This window comes from Phoca vitulina, unplaced genomic scaffold (genome assembly GCF_004348235.1).
Source record: "Phoca vitulina isolate PV1807 unplaced genomic scaffold, GSC_HSeal_1.0 scaffold24, whole genome shotgun sequence".
Lineage (NCBI taxonomy): Eukaryota > Metazoa > Chordata > Mammalia > Carnivora > Phocidae > Phoca > Phoca vitulina.
Window position 1 is genome coordinate 12,049,654 of NW_022589727.1, and position 24,489 is coordinate 12,074,142.

The 24,489-nt window shown below is 37.6% G+C and overlaps 1 protein-coding gene across 5 annotated transcripts in view; it reads left to right on the top strand.

Annotated features, from left to right (window-relative positions):
• The first annotated feature begins 2,272 nt into the window (after window positions 1–2,272).
• DSC2 (desmocollin 2) overlaps window positions 2,273–24,489 on the top strand; it is a 33,286-nt gene continuing 11,069 nt past the window's right edge. For 2 of the 5 annotated variants that reach the window (XM_032421415.1, XM_032421412.1), the window contains exons 1-9: window positions 2,503–3,034; window positions 10,502–10,586; window positions 11,693–11,892; window positions 12,852–12,962; window positions 14,225–14,380; window positions 17,728–17,872; window positions 18,812–18,978; window positions 22,794–22,928; window positions 23,176–23,361. In XM_032421415.1, coding sequence (XP_032277306.1) covers window positions 2,966–3,034; window positions 10,502–10,586; window positions 11,693–11,892; window positions 12,852–12,962; window positions 14,225–14,380; window positions 17,728–17,872; window positions 18,812–18,978; window positions 22,794–22,928; window positions 23,176–23,361 — 1,254 coding nt within the window. In that variant the 5' untranslated portion in view covers window positions 2,503–2,965. Of the gene's footprint in view, window positions 2,346–2,502; window positions 3,035–10,501; window positions 10,587–11,692; window positions 11,893–12,842; window positions 12,963–14,224; window positions 14,381–17,727; window positions 17,873–18,811; window positions 18,979–22,793; window positions 22,929–23,175; window positions 23,362–24,489 lie in introns of those variants that run through there. The other 3 variants (XM_032421414.1, XM_032421410.1, XM_032421413.1) reach the window with 2 other exon arrangements.

Below are 24,489 nucleotides of genomic sequence, written 5' to 3' on the forward strand. Positions count from 1 at the left end.
CTATGTACACTTCAGTGAGTAACTGAGATTTTTTTTGGCCACCATTAACATGCTTGCTTTCTGGTTTCTGAAATTAGAAAACTGTGAAGCTAGGCACCATACATGTGCCCCTCTGGACCTGGGGCTGCTGTTTGTTCATCTCTTTCAGGACAACTCTGATTCTGATTTTCCATGTGGAAATAAACATCCATTTCCAGCTAATCTTTTCCAAAAACCAGCCACAAGAAGTCTAAGTAGTTTAATTTTAGAAGTGGAAGTTACCACAGACAGCATTCAGTATTACTTTAATTATCTTACTTAACTGCGACTTCTTTAAGTTGTTCCTGACTTTTGGTCTGGTGCACGCCTTGCTATAGCACACTGGAAAACCAGTTCAGTCAGCAGAGTCATCTTCACAGCCAAAAGACATTCTTCTTCTTCTTCCTTTTTTTTAGATTATTTATTTATTTATTTGAGAGAGAGAATGGGAGAGCACAGGTGGGGGGCGCAGATGGAGAGGCAGACTCCCCGCTGAGCAGGGAGTTCTAAGACACGGGGCTGGATCCCAGGACCCTGAGATCATGACCTGAGCTGAAGGTAGATGCTTAACCGACTCAGTCACCCAGGCACCCCCCCCAAAAGACATTCTTACAAAAAAATTCTTCTACACCCATTTCATTGTCTTTTCAAATTTATACCTGAAATTTCAAAATTGTTTTATAGAGGAATCCATTTCAGTGACCATAAAGTCTAATCTAAATACATTAAATAAATCGGGCCACTTGTTTAGAGGAGGTCCCTTATATTTCATTCCTTTGTTTAAAAAAAAGTCAAAAAACCCTCCCCCGTCACCATTTTAATAGCCTCAATTAGGTAATGTGAAAGATGAAAATAAATATCTATGATGAATTCTTTTCAGATTGCTTTTCCACCCTTTTTTGGAATGAGGAAAAATGTAAGCTACCCTTAAGGCATTAGGGGTTGAAGTGTAGGTAAGAGTTTGGAAATGTCCTATTGTCAAGGACTATGATGATAGCCTGAGTACATTTCTAGAACCTGAAACTAGCCTGTTTCTCTGTCCTCTGAAGAGCTTCATGCTAGAGATCATGATGTCATTAATAGGATGAGGTGTGTTTATGAAATCATTGCTGGGAAAACATGAGGGTTAAAAAACACGGAAACAAAAGCATGTCAACTATTGTCTCATGCCGATGACCCAGGCTTATTTTACTAGCAAAGGTGCAATGATAAATTTTGTGGCTATAGAAATAACAGAACAGCTCATTATGTGTCATTCATTAATAAAATAGAGCATGGGACTAATACATAGAATGCAAGCCATGTAGTGTTTGACATTACTTTTGAGTTTAATTATATGGTCAATATTATAATAATCTTGGCTCTGTGTATAATGGTATAGGATGGTACATGTTTTTAGGAACCGAAATGGTGTGAGTGACTTGGTTGGGCTTTTCAAACAGGTTTCTCCAAACATCCCATAGGAGAAAAACCAAATGAAATGGAACAGACAAGTTTCTCCTTTGTGGTCAGACTTCCCTGGTTTAAGCCAGTAGTTGAAAAGAGGTGCAAGAAGATGAGTCAGAACGCCCTGTCATTGTTCTCTGGAGAGCACAAGCATGCTGCTTTCATATTTTAATCTTCCAGGTGAAGGCCCGAGGTAATTCACCTAGTTCAAGTACATTGCAAACCAAACATAAATTGTATCCCATTCTTTTTCTTTTCTTACTGCAAACTCTGGTTTTGGTGGTAGGAAAGGAAGAGAGAAATCTCCAGTAAACGTCCAGTTCATTTTAGGAGATAGCTATAAGAAAGTCAGTAGATGGCTTTAATTTGGGACAAGGGAGGGTCTTGGAGATCAGCAGTAGCACACATTTAGTTAACGTCTAGGATCTGAAGCGATGCGTTTTCTGTTGTAACTTACCCTTGATGTTGTTATTTTTTTGGAGCCTGGAATCCCTTAATTAATTAATTAATTATTGTCTTTAATTTATGGTAATTTTCTTGCATCACTGCTATATTGGCCATGACATTTCTTTCTTTCTTTCTTTTTTTTTTTTTTGATTATTTATTTATTTGACAGAGACACAGCGAGAGAGGGAACACAAGCAGGGGGAGCGGGAGAGGGAGAAGCAGGCCTCCCGCGGAGCAGGGAGCCCGATGAAGGGCTCGATCCCAGGACCCCGGTACCACGACCCGAGCCGAAGGCAGACTCCCAACAACTGAGCCACCCAGGCGCCCCGGCCATGACAATTCTAAAAGCAACAACAAGACCCTGTGTGAACTGCACTTGGATGTCTGCAGTGCATTTACTCCAGCGAAGAGTCCCTGGAGTTCCTCTGCAGCAGGTAGGCCTGAGGCAGCTGGCACGTAGACCCGACCTCTCCAGCTCCTCCGGTCTCTGACCTCGGAGCCGCTCGCCGGCCGAGAGGGCAGCGCGCGGGGGCGGAGCCGGGGCGCGGGAGCGCGCCCAGGCCCGCGCCTCCTTCCCGCGGCCCGCCGCGCCCGGGCAGTGAGTCTCTGTACAGTCAGGGCTTCTGCTGGGCAGGGCCAGCTGCTAATCTTCCAGGCGGACACCGGGGCGGGGGGGCGAGACGGGGCATATAGGTGGCGTCCGCTGCTGAGAAACACCTAGCGCAGGTACCAGGGTGGCGGCGAGAGGGAGTTCCCACCTGTTGCGCTCTTAAAGAAATGAAGACTTGAGAAAATACCAAGGAGGGGCCGATCGGTGTCTTTCGGGCGCGCCTGGAGCCCCACCCTCGGCCAGAGGAAAAGCCCCTTGGGTGGCAGGCAGGCGCTTCAGAGAAAGCCAGAGGAAACGCGCCTCTCCCCGCGCGCCACCTCCTGTGCCTCCCACTCGTTCTGCGCGGCCGGCCCAGCCTGCACTCCCGCCGCGGCCTTTGGCCCCGCCGAGCCTTCCCACCCCCGCCTCCCGGCGCCTCTCGGCGACCTGTCCCCGAGCGCTCCTATGGCGCCCGCCCGCCCCACGCGCTCCCGGAGCGGAGCCCTCTGCAGGCAACTGCTGCTGGCCCTCACGGTGAGTGGCCGCCCGGCTGCCGGCTCCCGGAAGGGGGCTCCGCCCGTTGGGGGAGCCAGGGGAAACTCTGGGAGCAGGAGTGGGTGGGGGTGGCGGGCAAAGCGGAGGTTAATGTGTCGCCGGCCAGTTGAATGAATGGAGTTGTTGGAATGGGGGAAGGTTGCCAGAAAGAGGTTCGCGACCTGGGCGCCGCGCTCCCGAGGGGGAGGAGAAGGGAGTCATCCGTAGATGTAATCAGCGCAGGCAGATAGAGACGCAGACGCCAGCTGCAAACACCCATCCAAAACCTTGGCCTCTGGGGACGAGCGGGGAGCGCCGCTCCTCCGTGCCTCTGCCTTTCGGGGGGAGGGTGCTGTCCACCTCGGGCGCGGTGCCGGGTTCCCGCCGCGGCGGAGGGGAGCGCTGGGCGGACGGGACGGAAAGTGCCCTTGGGTGGGAGGACTACGCCCCTTTCCGGGGCTTGCTCTCCGTGTGTGTGCGTGTCTGTAGAGGAGTGGTCTCGACACTCGCGCCTGGAAATGGTAGATGGGCGGGCCCTAGATGACCCTTTGTATAGTTCCCACTGTCAGCGTGTGCGGTTGCTACCCCCTTAATCTTTAGGGAAATGCTCGTCCGGATTTCTTGTGCACAGGGGCATCTGGATTCTTCTCTTTTGCCCTCTCGCTCTAACTTCTTTCCCACTTTAAAGAACACAGTAGCAATGACCTCACCCACCCAAACCTGGGAGTGAAAAGGGGTGGCTTTATTTGGGGACGGACGGTTCCCCGCCCAGGCAGAAAAGCCTGGGATCCCATGGCCAGGGGCGGGGAGGGGGGAGGCAGAAGGTACAGGAATTCAGTGCCAGTGGACAGCCCCTGGGAGAGTTTGGGATCAGAGGTTTCCCAGACTGGACTTCCTGAGTCCCGTAGGAAGAGAAAAATTAAATAGACCAGGTGCCAGAAAGTGCTCAACCCGGTAGTGACCTTTCTCGTTGAGCCCCAGGCGTTGGAGCACAAAGTTGCCTGAAGGACAAGGGGACAAACCTGGAGAACAGACAGCAGGAAGATTCCTTCTGGGAGTGCTGGAACTGGGGGGATGAAATAGTCGGATCATTTCACTTCTCAACCGCTCTTAGTTTACAGTGAATTCCTTAAATTTTTAAATCATGAAACTGTAGTGCTGTCATTACACTATCTTTCTCTAGGAGTTCTCTGGACTTCAGTCCCTTAGTGAAATTCCCAGGGCACATTAGTGTCATAAAAGGGCCAGGTGTACAGCAATTAGTATTTTATAGTTGAGAAAACCAAGAATGGAATAAATAACGGTCACAACATATGTAGTTGATGACAAAGAAATGACTTTGGTTAGATCCCTAATAAAGTTGCCGCTTCTTTTTAAACCACTGGCCATTACTCTTTGAAGGAAAAGGGGTAATTAAGCAGGGACAGTAATAGGTGTAATTAAGCATGGACAGTAATAGGTATGGGCAATAAATAGCATTGCTTTGCATATGCTTGCACACAAAACTTTCTGTGTGCTCTCAGGTCCTTTGTAGAAGAAAGACGATGAAGTGAATAAACTAAACGTGACTTTTCTTAGCTTCAGAGCTGGATTGGCCAGAAGTGGATAGATAGCAAAGCACCCCTCATCCTGCTACATTCTAGCTGGAAGGTGCGGTGTGGGTCCTTCTAGCTGCTCTGGTGTCTGTGTGCATATCAGGGCCAAGTCCTGCCAGCCTCAGGTGGTTCTTGTGCTCGTGAGCCTCAAGTGAGATAGATGTGGAAAGAGCATTTGAGTAGAAGATATTATTAAGTAGGAGTGAATAATTCCTTTTCACTGGGGGAACACCCTTTACATTTCCTCCTCTCCATGTACCCAATTAATCCTTGACCATTCTACAAATCAGCTTCTCCCTGCTTCCTACTACTGCCTCGCCACACAGGTGTCTCAACCACTTGAACTCTGGTTTCTACCCAAACACCTAATGAGGCTGCTCACTCTCTAAGGTCATACCGGATCTCCACTGCTAAATATAAACCATTCCTTATACAATTCCACCTTGTAGATTGTGCCTTTATTGAAATTCACTCCCTTTTTTTCTTTTGACCTTCCTGTTCCTGACTACTCAGAATCAGACTCCCTATTCTAGGTCCTGTCGGTGAAATATCATACAGGTGCCTCTTTAGATGAAATGTATTTTGGTAGTTGGGATGTCTTCATTAAACAATAAGTCTTTATATCTACCCAGTATGCTGTGTGACACAGCAGTTATTATCTTCTCAAACAATGTTGCTTTTCTTCTTACATCCTGTATTTCAGTGAATGACACTACCATACACCTTGTTGCTCAGGTAGGATGTCTGGAAGCTGTTTGCTTTTCCTTCCTCACTGCTCCCCTCCCCAAATCCATCATTAAGTCCTATTAAATCTACATTCAGAAATACCTTATGGATATCTCTGCTTCTGTCCATCATCTCTGCTGTTACTTTTTGCTATTACAAATAATGTCATAGTGAATAAACTTGTGTATATATGTCATTTCATGTATGGGCAGGTGTATGAATAGAATAGATTAGATTACCAGAAATGGTACTGCTAGATAAAAGTATAAATGACTGTGTACTTTTGGTAGATATTAACAGCTCCTTCACCCCTCCATAAAGGTTGTACATGACTAGATGGAAAGCTGTTTTATAATGGACGTCGTATCACATCATTGAGGATTTATAGAGAGTATTATATATAATATATAATGTATATAGTATACTAATATATTAGTTATTATAGCAATATAGTATTTTAGTATAGTACTATACTCAGTATAATATACTATATTATATATTATAGAGCATGTTATACTATACTGTATCATATTATACTATATATGTATATATATATAGTATGAGACTACTTGATCTAGGCAGTCATTTGGCAAAAGATGAAGTCGAACCCATAACTCATGTAGAACACAGAAAAGTCCAAACAGATGAAAGGTTTAAATGTAACATACGATACCATACAGTTAATAGAAGAAAACATGGTGAATTCCTGTTTAAGTTTGGAGTCAAGAAGGCGTATCTATGGTTCACATGGCTTAGATTTCAAAAGCCATTTATTAATATTGAGAAAACCAATTATATCAAATTATGATCATTAATATAAATATATTATAAATATTATAAATAATATAAATCAATTATATTAAGACACACACACACTTGTCCATGGCAAAAATAACAACCCAAACAAAAATATTATAAGCAAAGTCAAAGGTAACTCAAATTAGAAAAGAAAATTGCAGATCATATTTTAAAAGGCTAATCTACAAGTATATAAAGAGCTCTTATAAATCAAATAGTCCAACATGAACATGGATATGAAAAAGTCCCATAAAGTACTAAAAATGGCCCATAAAAATATTTCAGCCTCGCTCATAATAAGAAAAGATGTAGTTAAACTTCAGTGACATATTCCTCATTTGGCAAACACCCAAAATTCGACAACACACAGCATAGGCAAGAATGTGGTGAAATAGGAACTCCTATAATTGGTGAGTGTAACAAAGTTAGAACATTTATGGACTGTATACAGTTATAACAAATACAAATAGAAACTCTTTTACTTCTTCCTTTCCAATTTGTATGCATCTAATATCTTCCTGCCTATTCATATACAAAATGGCAGTTTTAATTATTGAGACTTCATAGTATTTTTAAATACCTGCTAAGCCTAATATCCTTTCATTGCTTTTCTTTTTCATAATTTTCCCGTCTATTCTTAGTTATTTATTTTTCCTTATGACCTTTTAAATCAGCTTGTCTAGTTCCAGAAAAAATACTATTAAGATTTTTATTGACATCATGAAATTTATAATTTAACTTAGTGGAAATTGATATATTTATGTTGATTTTTTTTTCTATCCAAAATAATGATATATCTTTCTTTTTGTGCGAGTCTACTTTGTGTCCTTCAGAAATATTTTCAGATTTTTCTCAAGTAGGGCTTTACATGTTTCTTGTTAAGTTTACTCCTTGGCCTTTTAACTTTTTATTGCTTTTGAAAATGATTCCTTCTCTTTCATTATATTATTTAACTTGTATTTATGTGTGCAAAGACTAATGATTTCTGTATTTTAATAGTTGTTTCTGCTCCCTTACGGAAATTCTATAGTAATTATAGTAATTTATAGTATTTTATTAGTTTTATAGTAATTTATTAGTTGATTTCTTTCAGTTTTCCAGGTAGTCATATCAAATGCAAATAGAGATTTTTTTTTGCTTCTTCCTTTCCAATCTATATGTCATCTGATATTTCCCTCTTGCCTAATATATTTTAATGTAATGTTAACTATAAATGATGACCTTGGAAAGTATGCTGTTTCTGAGTTTAGTGGGGCTGCTGCTAATGCTTTCCCATAGATGTTGTGATTAAAACATAATATAAAATCATCTTGAAGAAGTACTTATTAACTCCTTGGGGGGCTTTTTTTTTTTTTTTAAATCTAAGGATCGTTATTGAATTTGGTCAAACGTCTTTCAGCATCTATGGTAGTGATTACATGCCAGGCCTTCTTTAATCAGTGGCTTGAGGTTCCCAGCCCAAGCAAGTAAGGTGAATGTGGATCACAAATCCGTTCAAGGACCAGTTTGCTTCAGGCTCCCTCTACGGCGAAGGTTTTACATTTGGGGTCCCAGATTAATGTGGGCAGCTCTTCTCTTAGATCTTAGGCAGGCCTGTGCTTGATTTTCTTCTCTTCTATTGAGGCCAAACAACCAGAGTCCAATCTTTTTTCAGATCAGAAGTTGTGTCTGATTACCACTCTGTGTTTGAGTTTGATCCTCAGTTTCTGCCTAGCATTTCTTTGCTAGATGGTTTAGGACCGTTAACAAAAAAACATATCCATCCTTTTTCATTTTGGCATTTTTTTCCCCTGAATGACCTAGCTGCCATTATTGGAAATGAGAATCATTCCCCTGATCCATTCCCCACACTGCTCGGACTCACCTTGTTCCAATGGGAAGCTGCTTATGTCGTTTATCTGCTTAAAGCAAATCTTTGGTTTCTTACTGTCTTTAGGAAAAAAAAGATCCATATGCTTTGTTAACACTGTTCAGAATCTACCCCACACCTACTTCTCTGAATCCATTTTCTTTTATTTCTTTTCTAAGATTTTATTTTTAAGCAATCTCTACACCCAAAGTGGGGCTCGAACTCACAGCCCCGAGTACAACAGTTGCATGCTCTTACTGACTGAGCCAGCCAGGCGCCCCTGAATTCATTTTAAACTTTGTCCCTTTTGTGCTGTGAGCATCAGCCTTTTAAGATTTTGTTTTCAGACCCGTGTCATCTCTGGGCTTCACATTTGCCGTTTCTGTATTTGGAACACGGAAGCTGTGCGTCCTCTTGAACTGGCTAATGTACAGCCACTCTTCAGATGACCTCACCTGGCTCTTACATGAGGCTAGTTCCCCCTGCTATCCTATAGCACCCCGTACCCATCTAGTAGAGCATTTATCCTACTTTATTGAAATTACCATTATGTCTTATCCTTGAATTGAAAGTTTCATGAGGATCATGTTTACTGCTCTGTGTCTGGTACATAGTAGACATTCAGTAAATATTAGTTAAATGCAGGAATGAATGGATGTCCAGGATACTGTTCTCTAAAGTATTGAATTAATCCAGCCATTTTTCACCTTCTCTGCTGTTTTCACCTTAGTCCAAGTCACCATCCTCCCTCTCTTACATTTCTGCTGGAACCTCCCAATTGGTCATCTTGCTTCCACTCTTGCTTCTCTGTAGTCTGTTCTCACAGGGCCACCAGAATGAGTCTGTGTAAATGCTCACCACATTATGCCACTCCACAGCTTCTAAACCTATGATTGTTTCTCTGTACTCAGAATAAAATCTACACTCCTACTATGGTCTTTTAAACCATATGTGATATGCCCATGACTGTCCCTTTAATATCATCTTGTATCACTCTTCCCTCACTGTGCTTTCCTACCATGACTGCTTTTTTGTTCCTCTAACACACCAGGTAAAATACTCTTCCAGGGTCTTTGTTCTGGGTTTTCTTCCACCTGGAAGACTCTTCCCCGGTTAGTGAACTGGTTTGCTTCCTCATTTCATTCAGGCTTCTGGTCTTCCCTCTGTCACCTTTTCTGCCTGTTTTATTTTTCTCATAACATTTATCTCTTGGCATTATATGACTTTTATGTATTTATTTTTTTTTGTCTCACATTATAAGGTAATCTCCATGAGGTCAAGGACTTTGTTCACTGCTGAACACTGCCTTGTACATAGTAAGCAACCAGTAAATGTTGGTTGAATGAAGAAGTAGATGCATGTTTTCAACCACCTTGAATTGGACTCTTCACACATCTCATTTTACTCCTGTCTTCTCTAAGACAATACAGCCAGTGAACATTCTTCTCATCTTTTAATTTCCAATCCAAATAGTCTCTTCACTGTGTCCATCCCTAATTTCCAAATGACATGTAATCACTGCCTTGCCTGATCCTCCATATATAACTTAAATTGGATAATTAAATGTATATTGGCATGTGTAGTGGAAATAAAAGTGTATATTAGAAATAAAAATTTTAATCCAAATTTTGATTATTTTAATTTGTGTTTATAGACTTTGTATATATAGTATCAGTGCTAGTCAGCTATGTTGCTTTTGGTTAAAAGCCTTTGCAAAACTATAGAATTGTTGAATCTTTCAGAAGCGTACATTATACAGTTTTAGGGAGAGCAGAATTAAATTTCGGTGTGTTCAAATATATATTGTATTGGAATTGGTTACCGTAAATCACTAACTCATTTAAAAAATTTTAAGTGAAATATTTTGTAAAATGACCTTACTGGTCACTTATGAGAAGATGCGCCTTCAAAATAAATTCGTATTTCAAAGTTCTGTGCTTGTTTGTGTGGGGTCATAGATAAGTAATCTCCAAGTCACTCCGTGATAATGAGTTGATGCTTCTCTTTAAAGCATTGGGTTTTTGTTTAAGATACTATTGATTTGGTACCATAGTTCATAGGCAGTTGACTATTAATTGAAACACTTTGCTGACTCTAAATTTGTTTTTGTTTGTTTTTCCTATTCACATACCTGTGCTGCCTTCCTAAGTTTTTAGTGCTCTCACATTGGTTGTCATTCGTTCCTCAGTATACTCACCGTATTAGTCAGTGAATTTACTATTAGCTCCTTTTTACAGAATAGGAAACAAAACCCAAGAGGGTAAGGAATTCTTGGAGTTTACATGCTTTGTGAAGGAGGGAGCCATGACTCTTGGTCTTTTGTTTTATTCTTCCTCTCCATGTAATTTTGTTCTGATTTCTACTGCAGTGTATGTTTTTAAATTTTATTTTGCTAGTTGTATAAACTAATTTATAATTATACCAATTTCTAATTTATATGAATGATGTACAGATTAAAAGGATCTTTTTTTAATGTGTAATACTGATTTGATGTTTTAGATCTTAACATTTACCTGTGATGCCTGCAAAAAAGTCATACTACAAGTTCCCTCCCAGCTAGATGCTGAGAAATTTGTTGGTAGAGGTAAGAAACTGCTAAAATGTGTAATAGATCTTACTTGGTATGATCTTGTAAAATTAGTGTAATTTTTAGAAGGATAGCTGTATTGGAATTAATAGTTAAAACTAATATATTACATTATCATTTGTAATACACACAATATCATTCCAATAAAAGGAATATTGTCCTTTATTGAAAAACATGATTATATGAAGTAGATAAAAAGGCTTAGTTTGAGTAATAAATAATTATTAGTATTTATATTACATGGGGGTAATGGTATATGTTATAACATACTTCTATGAAATTGAGAAATAGTATTGAATCTATTTCTTGAGTTTAAAGGTATTGTTTTTGGATTTTAATAATAAAACATTTTGGTATTTTACTGATATATATTTCCAGAAATTGCTTTTTATCAATTATTATTATTATTATTATTTTGAGTGAGAGGGAATGAGAGAGAGAGGGAGAGAAAGAGCAGTGGGGGGGGCAGAGGGAGAGGGAGAGAGAGAATCTTAGGCAGGCTCTGCTCAGCGTGGAGGCTGACGCAGGGCTCGATCCCACAATCCTGAGATCATGACCTGAGCTGAAATCCAGAGTCCCATGCTAAACTGACTGAGCCACTCAGGCGCCCCTTATCAATTAATTTTTTTCACATAACTCAAGCTTACAAGGAAAGAGCAGACCAGTGAGAACACAGAATATAATGACTCTAACAATAGATGCAAAGAGTTAAGAAATATTTTAATTTAATAACTGCTGATTAATTTTCTAGATTCTGTTTAAGTTCTCTCATGTGTTACGCTATAGCTAATTTCAGTTAATAAAGAAAAACATCTTTTGGTGTTGGTTTACATATTAAAACACTGGAACTCACATGCCTTTATTTTAGGACAAATGTCTCTTTTTTAAAAGGACGTAAAGGAGGTGTTTGAAGTGACATAGGTGTTTATGCACAATTTAATTAACCATATAGTTTCATATGTACTTTTAAAAATGCAACATTTACAAGTGTCAGTGTAATTTTAAGTTTTTGGTTCCGCACCCCCAAATGAATAGATTACTGTTAGCACTATATATTGTTTTGTTTTACCTTACAAATGATTGCTTGTGTGTATTTTCTACAGTTAACCTGAAGGAGTGCTTTCAATCTGCAAATCTAATTCATTCAAGTGACCCTGATTTCCAAATTTTAGAAGATGGGTCTGTCTATACAACAAATGCTATTCTTTTGTCCTCAGAGGAGAGAAGTTTTACCATATTACTTTACAACACTGAGAACCAAGAAGAAAAGAAACTGCTTGTTCTTTTACAGCATCAAACAAAGGTACACCAAACTATAAAAATGAAGCATAATGAATTGTATTCTGCAGGTGTAACATTACCAGGGAAGATGTGGAATCAGAGATGACGTGGGATAGTTCAGCTTGATGAAGAATGGAAACCATCATGCAACTTAACAGTGTTCAAATGGTGGAAAAAGGTTTTGCCACATCAGTTATTCTAGGTTGTCATTGCTTTTCATCTGGGACATAAACAGAGAAATTGGGAGGCTACAGCATGCGAATTTGAGATTAGACACAAAGAAGCATTTCTTAATCTTTTCCTGTAGAATAGATTTCCAAAACAAATTTTGCAACTCTGTCTATATGTATCTTAGACAGCATAATTTGTAGTCTTAAAAAGTAGATGACTATTTTAGGTTGAGATTCAGACCTCATGCATGCTTATTGGACTCTGACACCAAAGATCCAGATGATTTCTATTCAACCATCGGCCATAATTCAGTGCAGCAGCTTGAGAGTTATCACCATTTTTCTCTCCCCGTTCTGACACAGATTCTCTCTCTGTTGGTCCCTGGCTCTTCCTAGTTGCTGGTGAGTGGAAGGTGCATATGCTATATTTAGAAGGTCACTCACTTTATTTCTTTTCCTTGCATCTCTCTCCTCCCATGGTTTTGCATGGCAATATGGCAACAGTAACGTTGTTGGTTTTTATTTTATTTTTTTTTAATTTTGCTTCTAGGCTTCCAATTCCATCTCTCTTTCTTCCATGTTCGTACCAAGTTATTTTCTTGAGAGTACTGTTGTGTTAACAGATAGGACTGCTATTTCTTTGTTATCTTTTTTGCAGTGTTGACATTTAGTTTGGTTTTCAAGCACCACCATGGTCTTACACCTTCCCAGTTAATCCTCATGAGAGATGTGTCAGAGTTCCAATGTTTGCGAATAAAGTAACCATGGACTTTATTATTTTTTTCCTGTGTTCTAAATTGAGGTATTAAAGAAGAGGCATTCTAAAGAAAAAGTTCTAAGACGTGCCAAGAGAAGATGGGCTCCTATTCCTTGTTCAATGCAAGAGAATTCCTTGGGTCCTTTCCCACTTTTTCTTCAACAGGTACAATTTACTTTCCTTTCACTGTGAAAGTCTATGGTTTCCATTTTTTTTTTTTTAATTTGGATGATGAATATAAAGTTATTTTTAAAAACAGTTCTGTATGAATACATGAGTATGTGTATTATATGTTTCAGTAAATGGGTATAAATATATATCTTTATACCAGCATATACTTTTTTGCAGTTTTAGTCCCGCAAAGTCCATTTATGAAATTGTAAAACCCATCTAGCACTCTCAAACATATTGTTCCTTAATGAATTTTCCTATTAGCAAGCATGTCACCTGGGCATAGTCTAGAAACCGCTTTCATAATAGATGAAATTGCTTACACCAGGATAAATGCCATGAAGGGCAAAAGACACATACATCCTTTCCATTGTTTATCCCCAAGTCCACCACTTAAATCGTACTGGATCCACATTTTCTCTCTCTTTCTAACTTTCAGTAGCAACCCCAGCAAATCTTGCCTTCTTCCACTATCCATTGCCATGACCATTGAGTCCTTGACTTGGGTTTCTTTTCTCTCAGTTCTTGAAATTTGAGAGGAACTCTCCTTTATATCCACCAACAAATTTCATACAGTTGAGAAAAGAGCATCTCAAAGTTGAGAAAGAAATCATTTGAAAATCATTGTTAGTCATCCTGACATATAGTCAAGATCTTACTAAGAGGATCAAAATAACTTGGGAAAAAATTTGCTTTTTGAATCAAGTACCAGAATATCACACTTGCCAAGATATTATGTCATTTCTATTCTCCCTCATTTCCACCCATCCTTTCACCTCAGCTTCTATAATAAAAAGACGCTGACAAATAATAGAAACTAATTAAGGAAAGCATTTCCCATGGTTTTTCCCTGTATACAGTAACTTTAAACCTAGCGTCTCAAATGTTATGTATAATAAAACTTCAAGTTTAAAAAATTAATGAAAGGGTAATTTTTCATGCTCTGAATACTTTGTTTTCTCAGACAGTTAAAGTCTTAAATGTTTGGTTCACATAGGTACCGTTTAGTGTATTTCTCAGTTATTCGGGAAAACTAAGATACTACTACATTATTTTCCTCATGCCTTGCTCTTGAAATTTCTCAATTATTAGGCTTCCTTATTCTATTGCTGTTTTTTATTCATACATGATAACAAATTAAAGGGGGCAATTACTTATTGTGACAAAAATGGCAACATGATTGTATAAATATATATAGATGAAAGTTTTGCTGAAATAAAAATTTGTCTCTTATGTATATAATATCTACTTTCTAGATTCAATCTGACACTGCACAAAACTACACTATATTCTATTCCATAAGAGGACCTGGGGTGGACCGAGAACCTATAAATTTATTTTATGTAGAGAGAGATACTGGAAACTTGTATTGCACTCGTCCTGTAGATCGTGAGGAGTATGAATCTTTTGAGGTAAAGTCTAAAGTTTACATATTGTATTAGTAATTATTAAGCTTGACTGTTTCATCTCCCATTCTCAATTTGCTTACCTTTTTCTGTTCTCTGAGCTTGTTGTCTCTGCTCTGGCTACATCTGATAGCACAGACTTGAAGCAAAAAGAGCTTTATAGAATAGAGAGCATTAGATTCTTAGATTGGTCTTGGTATGATAGTTTCACTTTTTTTTTTTACTTTTTAAAAAAGATTTTATTTATTTTATATATAGAGAGAGCGTGCCTGAGTGGGGAGAGAGGCAGAGGGGGAGGGAGAAGGAAAGAATCTCAAGCAGACTCTGTGCTGAGTAGGGCTCGATCTCACAACCCTGAGATCATGACTTGAGCTGAAACCAAAAGTTACTAACAGACCGAGCCACCCAGGCATTCCTAGGTTTAAATATTTAGGTTTGGAATTGCTACAAGATGGCCTTCTAAGTACCTGTGATGCTCTGCTTTCTCTGAGAGTTGTTATGAGAAAAATTGGAGTTGAAATTCATATTATAAAATTAAAAGAAATAAATTGCATTCCACATACAATTTATAGCCATGCATTTGTTCTATTTCTGACTTTCCTTTTTTAAAGTAAAAATTCTCATGAAGAGAATTATCTAAATATAACTACCAATATGCATGAAATTCTAATTAGTAGTATATAAGATAATATTTTAGTTAACTGCGCCTGGGGAATTTGGAGTCCTAAGAATCCAAAGTTACTGAAGATCCAGAGAGGGTATTTAAAATCCATGCACTGGAAACTTTCAAACAAAACAAAATAATAGAGAAATGGAAAGATATTCCAGGCTCATGGGTTGGAAGAACAAATATTGTTAAAATGTCCATACTGTGCAAAACAGTCTATGGATTTAATGCAATCCTAATCGAAATACCAATAGCATTTTTCACAGAACTAGAACAATCCTAAAATATGTATAGAACCACAAAAGACCCTAAATAGCCAGAGCAGTCTTGAAAAGGAAAAACAAAAATTCCAGACTTGAAGTTATGTTACAAAGCTCTACTAATCAGGGCGCCTGGCTGGCTCATTTGGTGAAAAATGTGACTCTTGATCTCAGGGTTGTGAGTTTGAGCCAATGTTAGGTGTAAAGATTACTTAACAAAAATAAAATCTTTAAAAATAAACAAACAAAGGGCACCTGGTTGGCTCAGTCGGTTAAGCATCTGCCTTCGGCTCAGGTCTTGATCTCAGGGGCCTGGGATTGAGCCTCGTATCCAGCTCTCTGTTCAGCGAGGAGTCTGCTTCTCCCTCTGCCCCTCCCCCTGCTCGTGCTCCCTCTCCCTCTCTCTCTCAAATAAATAAATAAAATTAAAAAAAAGATAAACAAAGCTGTACTAATCAAAATAGTGTGGTACTGGCATAAAAATAGAGACCTATATTAATGGAATAGGATAGAAAACCCAGAAATAAATCCACAATTATATGGTTAATTAATCTTCACCAAAGGTGGAATGAATATACAATGGGAAAAAGACAGTCTGTTCAACAAATGGTGTTGGGAAAACTGGTCAGCTACATGCAAAAGAATGAAAAGAATGAAACTGGAACACTTTCTATACCATACACAAAAATAAACTCAAAATGGCTTAAATGTGAGACCTGAAACCATAAAAAGCCTAGAAGAGTGAACAGGCAATAATTTCTCTGATATCAGCCATAGCAACTTTTTTTCTAGATATGTCTCCTGAGGCAAGGGCAATAAAAGCAAAAATAAACTGTTGGGACTACATCAAAATAAATAGCTTCCACACGGTGAAGAAAACAATAAAACTAAAGGCAACCTACTGAATGGGAGAAGATATAGAAGATATTTGCAAATGACATATCCAATAAAGGGTATCCAAAATATATAAAGAACTTACAAAACTCAACACTCAAAAAACAGATAATCCACTTAAAAATGGGCAAAAGACATGAGCAGACATTTCTCCAAAGAAGACATTCAGATGGCTAACAGACACATGAAAAGATGCTCAACATTGCTTATCATCAGGGAAGTGCAAATCAAAACCACAATGAGATATCACCTTACAGCTGTCAGAATGGCTAGATTCAAAACACAAGAAACAACAAGTATTGGCAAGGATGTGGAGAAAAAGGAACCCTCTTGCATTATTTCTTTATTTTTATGAAAGATTTTATTTTATATATTTATTCAAGAGAGAGAGAGAGCGTGAGTGGGGAGGAGGGGCAGAGGGAGAGGGAGAAGCGGATTACCCGCTGAGCAGGGAGCCTGACACAGGTGGGGCTCGATGTGATCACATCTCATGACCCCAAGATCATGACCTGAGCTGAAGTCAGATGCTTCCAAATCACCCAGGCACCCTGAACCCTCTTGCTTTGTTGATGGGAATGCAAACTGGTGCAGCCACTGTGGAAAACAGTATGGGGATTCCTCAAAAAGTTAAAAATAGAACTATCCCACAATCCAGTAATCACACTGTTTGGCATTTACCCAAAAAATACAAAAGCACCAATTCAAAGGGATACAAGCACCCCTATGTTTATAGCAGCATTATTTACAATAGCTGAATTATGGAAGCAACCCAAGTGTCCATTGATTGATGAATGGATATGAAGAGTGGTATATAAATGCAATGGAATATTACTCAGCCATAAAAAGAATGAAATCTTGCCATTGCAATGACATGGACGGAGCTAGAGAGTATCATGCTAAGTGACATAAGTTAGAGAAAAACAGATACCATAGAATTTCACTCATATGTGGAATTTAAGAAACAAAACAAACATGCAAAAGGAAAAATAAAAGAGAGAGGCAAACCAAGAAACGGACTCTTAACTATACAGAACAAACTGATGGTTACCAGAGGGGAGGTGGGTAGGGCGATGCGGGGAATAGGGGATGGGGATTAAGGAGGGCACTTGGGATGAGCACCGGCTATTGTATGGAAGTGTTGAATCACTATAGTATACCTGAAACTAATACAACACTATGTTAACAACTGGGATTAAAATGAAAAACTTAATAAAACAAAACAAAACAAAAAAAACCCACAAAATAATCTTCAAGACTGTTCTGGGAAAATATATAAAAGCTGTTAACACTCATCCACAATAGTAAGTACTAGTAAAGAAACCAAAATTATCTATGTTATTATATTAAACATAAAATGCTGTAGTACACCATGGGATTAACCACCTCCTGTGACATTAAGGTTCCGTCCACATCCCCAAACAATAACAAATGGTGAAACTCACACCGCCGTGCTGAACAGTCTCCAAATTGAAGCCAAAGGAAGTTGGAACCATATTTTAATTTTGCTTTTTTCCTTATTTGACTCTTCACAGCTAATTGCCTTCGCCACAACTCCGGATGGATATACTCCGGAACTTCCACTGCCCCTGGTAATCAGAATTGAGGATGAAAATGATAACTACCCAGTTTTTACAGAAACAACTTACGTTTTTACAGTTTCCGAAAATTGCAGAGTTGGTGCGTACCTACCTTAACAATGTATGGCAACTTAACATTTTAATTCATAAATTGAATTTCACTGTGACCATTGGGAGGCAGCATATTCCGCTGGCAAGAACAAGGGACTTGCTAATCAGGGTTGCTGTGGGTGGGAATTTTGCTCTGCCTTTCACTAGCTGTGTGCTCTGACCTTGGGCAGACTTAATAGTCTTGACAAACCTTGTTTTCTTTATCTGTAAAATGGGTTATGATATGCGAGATTGTTGTGAAGATTAAATGATGCATCGTACATCTGGAATGCCAAGCCTAGTGCCCGAAAACTAGAGAAATTACTCAGTTACTTCCTGTGTGAGATAAAATAAATACTTGTAAGAGAAAACACTCTAAGAAGAGTAAGTCTTTGAGCAATTAAAGTCTTAGCCTTGAAGAGATCTACTGATATCCCATACTGATTAAATGATTGGCAGTACTCTGAGCATTATCATAAAGGTCATTGAGAGTAATACAAAGGTTTTCTCAATCTTATGTCAATGGACTGTATCAGCTGGAAGTCAGAATGCAATTTTTGAGTCTTCCAGAAAGATCTAACTAAACCAAGAGTTTTGGACACATTTTTGACCATTTGATCAATGTAAGGGCAGACTGAGAAATAGAAAAAAGTTAGAGTAGTTAGAATTCTTTAGTCTAGAAATACAATGGCAATGGATGGATATTATTAACATTTATAAAATTATACAGTAAATACGGATATGGTCACCAAATTCCCAAATGTTAGAATGCTGGGATATATTTAAAAATGATACTTTATATAGAAGTCTGCAAATGTATAAAAACTACTACTCAGCCATATAATTAAGTGGTCCAAAAGCTTTTTGAGGTAGATGGAAAGGAATGAAATAAAGGGGATGTTGAAAATGTAAAAGTTTTGGAAATGAAAGAGGATTTTTCAATATGTAGGTTCTACCGTGGGACAGGTGTGTGCAACTGACAAAGATGAACCTGACACGATGCACACGCGTCTCAAGTACTCCATCATCGAGCAGTTGCCAGCATACCCCACGCTGTTTTCCATGCATCCAACTACAGGCGTGATCACCACATCATCGTCTCAGCTAGACCGAGAGGTAACACCAATATCGGCAGGCAAAACCTGATTGTCACATCGCCATTGAACCATATCTGTATATATCTTGTATAGCGCCTGTAGATGTGTTTGTGAAAAGCATGTTGTGAATCTAATTTTAGAAAAGTTACTAATTGTTTGCTGATGGAGGTCATTAACCTTGCAGTGTGCTAATTTTGAACTGCTAATTTGTTCTCTCTTGAAATGTATGTTTTATAAAGTCAAGTTACCTAATATTAGCATTTTTATAGTATAGTAGTAAAAACAGGAAATGTCAAATATGAAAAGTGAAACTTTTGGAAATGTGCAGACATCTGTTATTTACAGATAACAATGCTTTTTTTTTTTTTTTTTTTTTTGGCCTGTATCGTCTCTTCCCCGACAGTCTCATCTACATTCTTCCCCTTATATAGTTTAAGAGAAAATTTATTTCTCTTTGATCTCTAGTTTACCATTTTCAATCTACTGCTTGAAATCCTGATTTGGATGTTTCACAGGTACCTAAGATGCAATACATGTAAAATCGAACTCTTTTTTCCTTCTAAACGTGCTCTCCTTGCCGTGTTTTCTAGGTAAAATGACATTAATACATTCTTTTCCTGTTGATAATTTTTCTCTTGTCACCCTGAGTTCATGCTCTCAGAATTGTATTTAATGTCTCCTCTTGCTCCCTTGTTCAGATCACTTTCCCAAACATGGTGCTGTTACCTCCAAAATTACCTTGTATTTATATTCTGTCCATTTCCACTGCAGCTATCCTAGTTTAGTGAGTCATTCACTTAGGTATTCAACTATTACCTCTTCCACCAGGCATTTATTCATCTGAATTCTTAGTTTATCTGGCCTACTTACTACGTTTATAATCCTTAATCTTAAGGTATAGTAATACATGCTTGTCAGGTATTTGATTCCTAAAACTTCATACCAGATTCATTTTATCTTCCTCTCTCTTTTCCTCATGGATTAGAGTAGTGGTCCTCAAATTTTCTGGTCTCAGGACCTTTTACACTCTTAAATATTTTTGAAGATTTCACAGATCTTTTGTTTATATGGGCTATATTTATTGATATTTATTCCATTAGTATTTAAAGCTGACAAAAGTTTAAAATATTTATTTATTCACCCATTTAAAAATCATAAATATATTACACATTATCATAAATAACATTTTTATAAAAAACAATTACACTTTCTAAAACAGTAAATAATTTACTGAGAAGAATGACACTCTAATGTATTTTTCCAAGTCTCTTTAATACCTGGCTTAATATAAGACTGGTGGATTCTCATATCTCCTTCTGCATTCAGTTTGTTATAATATGTAGCTTTAGCTAAAGTATATAAAGAAAATCCAACATGAGATGAAGTTAGAAAAGAGAGGAGTATTTTAATAGTAATTTTAGGTCATTGTGGCTACTCTTTTGATACTACACCAAAACTTGACAATTTTTGTTTCATAAATGTTAGTTTCATAAATGTGTTTTTTGCAATGTACACTCTAAAGCCTTATCAAGGAGCTTTCATACTTTGTTATATTAAATCCATTGGTCTATCTTGTACTCTGGACAATTTATCCATGTATAATTTTGTAACATCATGTGTTAACCATTTGGAAAATAGTGTTTTACTGAATTATGTAGATCTTCCAGAGATTGACACATTTCATTAAGCAATATAGGAAAAAAGTCACCTTTTCACCTCCCTTGATATCACAGTGGTTGATAAAAGTTTTCCAGAAGTCTCATTTTTGTTTGAAACTCCAATTTATCATTGACAACAAATAGTTGTTTTCCTTGAAGTGACAGATTCACTTTATTAAGATATAATGTCTTCCAAATACATTAGTCTGAATAACGATAGATGTCTTTCATGTAAAAATGGTATTTTGTGCAGTAAAACCCCCAAAACAATAGCTAGTTTAGTTCTTAAATAATCACACAAGTACTTCCCTTGAGAAGAACATCATATGTTATGTAGCAGAACTGCTTTATGCATACCTCCCATTTCTTCACTAGACTATGGGTTGAAATTTAATAAAATTTGGTAAAATTAATCATTTTTACTGCAGCTATAAGGACATTCCTAAGTGAAATTATATTTTATTTTATTACAATTGTATTTATTTTATTCATAAATTCATTTGTTTTTACTGTATGTGCCAGTGAAGAGTACAGTATCATTTACAGAATAAATGAATGAATGAATTGCTGTTATAACTCCAGAAATCATACAGATTTTTCATGGAATTTATGTGCTCGGGAAAAGCAGATTATAGACCAAATCCTCTTTTATCAAGTCTTGAATAGCTCCTTCTACTAAGTCCGTTGAAAACATTGGACTAATGAAGGTGTCTTGGAGTGTTACCCAAGAGTGCTCTGGAGACACTTATCGATGCCAGGATTCCAGCTTTCATCTGTTCCTTTCAACCCCTTACGCTCTTTAAACATCACACTTTTTCTTCTATCTGAAGATATCACAAGTTAATATTTAGGTCCCAAACTTCATCTCTTTCTTTGTTTTATTAGCCAGTTGATTATTTTGAATAAATCTTAATTCACTACAAACAAAATATGTATTCTCTCCTTGAAAGTACACTAGCATGAGTTTTTAAATGAGGCCAGTATTTTTCAGCTCTGCATATGTGACTGATTATGAGAGAAGAGTACATCAGGAAAATCATATGTGTAAAAAGCACAGAGATAGAGAAATTTTAGTTTTATTTTAGGTAAGACATAACAGACAAGAAAGTTTAAGAAGTGATGGAGTTGAGAGAAGGGTAAACATTCTTGGTAGAAGGGCAGGATGGTTTTTTACATATTATTTTGTCTTATGAAAAGAGGTGCATTATATAGGAAAGGTATTAGTATCATCATTTTATAGAAGAGAAAACCTAGCTAAAAAGACTTTTCCAACTGCCAGAGAGATTACATTTGTTATTTTTAGAGTTAGGAAAAGAACCCAAGGCTCCTAAAATTCATCCAGAATGCATTATTATTAGAATTGCTTTTAATCCTTTCATGCCTCAATACTTATGATAAATGAAACCGTTATGAGGAGAAACACATTTCTTTTTAAAACTAGCAATGAGCCTTCTACAGTCCCTGATGAATGTAAAGCCCTAAGAACCAGATTACATTTTCCATAGACAGAAAAAAAAATTACAGTTCCAGATATTTTTATAAATGTAAATATTTAAAAATCTGCCTTTTTAGGGGCTCCTGGGTGGCTCAGGCGTTAAGCGTCTGCCTTCGGCTCAGGTCATGATCCCAGGGTCCTGGGATCGAGCCCCTGCATCGGGCTCCCTGCTCAGTGGGAAGCCTGCTTCTCCCTCTCCCACTCCCCCTGCTTGTGTTCCCTCTCTCACTGTGTCCCTCTGTGAAATAAATAAATAAAATCTTTAAAAAAAAAAAATCTGCCTTTTTTATGGGAGGCTATTTTACTTTATTATTCAAGACTGGTGTAAGAGTCACTGCCATATATTTTTCAGCCTAAGAATGTACTTTGGATAGGAGATAAAAGATTTTGATTAACTGCTAGGCAATTTAAAATGTGCTATGGCTACCCCTTCCCTTTCTGGTTAGTAAAACAAAAACCAATTTTTCTATATTCTATATAAAGCAGAACTTTAAATTTGAGAAGCTACTCTATTTTCATAAATTAATAGAAAATTACTAGTGTGAGGAGATTTTTTGCCAGTACATGAAAACTGTGAAATTTTACTTCTTAAATTTTTAATGCAAGAAAAATTACAGAGTGTAAAATAAGATTTCAGTTACAATGTTGCTTTCACTCAATAATTAAATTCTTTCTTTTCAGGTAACTGATAAATACCAGTTGAAAATAAAAGTACAAGACATGGATGGTCAGTATTTCGGTTTGCAGACAACTTCAACTTGCATCATTAATATTGGAGATGTAAATGACAACTTACCAACATTTACCCGTACTTCTGTAAGTACATGATAGTAATAAAAGAAGAATGTAGGACCCGGTGTTAATTGCAAAACATGCATAACTCCAACCATGCCTGCCCCATTATTTCAGATGCAGTGTCCCCAATCACATGACAGTAAATTGGACTTAGGGTTTGAAATCATGTAAACATAGTCCTTGGAAATTAGAAGAACTGAGTTTATTTCCCACAGTGCTCTATTTGTGACAGTTACTAATTAAGGCTTTTTTGTTTTTATTATTTTAGTATGTGACGTCAGTGGAAGAAAATACAGTTGATGTGGAAATCTTACGTGTTACTATTGAGGATAAGGATTTAATGAATACTGTGAATTGGAGAGCTAATTATACCATTTTAAAAGGCAATGAAAATGGGAATTTTAAAATAGTAACAGACCCCAAAACCAATGAAGGAGTTCTGTGTGTGGTTAAGGTAAGAATAAATTAGTAAATTAGTTATTTGTAGCTTATAATATCATAGATTAGCATACTAGAGCTTAATGAAAAGAAGGGAATTCTGGGTAAATATAAGAATAAAAGAGATACATAGGTAAATATAAATGCTATGTTGTCCGTTAACTATAACAGGATGAGTATATTCAAATTGGAGAACCTTTTATAAAGTCTTGGTATTTAAAATAATATTATATATGTGTGTGTGTGTGTGTTCAATAATATCCACTTTGTAACCAACAAGTCTTAACAATTAAAAAACTGGCACAGCTTTGATGCCCATGGGACAGTGCCAAACTTTCCTAGCTCATTCTTTCTGTAGCTGAGTCAGGGAGCCTTCACTTATTTCCTGAATTTCCCAAATGGTGAGTTATTCCTGGTGAGACCCATAGGGACAGCATTTGTAGATTTGTTCATCTGTATCTAGCACACATTACAACCTTAACTTCCTTCTTGTTTGAGGATGGGAATCCTCAACCATTCAAAGATGCAAATACTTGTGAAACCTCCTTCTAATACTATTCTGCAGCATCTCAGAAGACTTCCCTGCCAGTTCAGAAGCCAGTTAGCCCATAAAGCCACCTGCTTTGGACACAGTCATAGTCTTATTTCTGCTGCATCTTTAACTAGAACATGATTCTATCCTGGGTCCATGTAGTTTCCCTTTTGTACATATTCACAAAGAGCATGCATCAAAAATGACAAATCCTTTTTCTTACAATGATGAAAATTAAGTGCAGTTTGTAGGTTAATTTCTATGTTTCAGAATAGCAAAGAAATGTCTTTTGAATCATATCTCTTGCCTCATCCAACCCCTGCCCTAATCCTTGGTATTCTAAGAAGCAATTTTATCTCTGTGAAGTCCAAGACCTGACAAGATTTCTGTCTTGCAGGAAATGGCTTTACCTATTCTCATTACAGCTACATATCAGGCAAGATAAAATAAAAACCTTCCATTAAATTTGGTACTACTGGTTCTTTAAAAAGTAACTGGGATGGAAGAGCTAAAAAAGGAAAGTGTAATGTCCATGAGCTTTCTATTTTCTTCTCTGTCCTCTCTGAGAAACATTTTATAAATTTGACCCACATTTTCTATCCCAAACCAGGT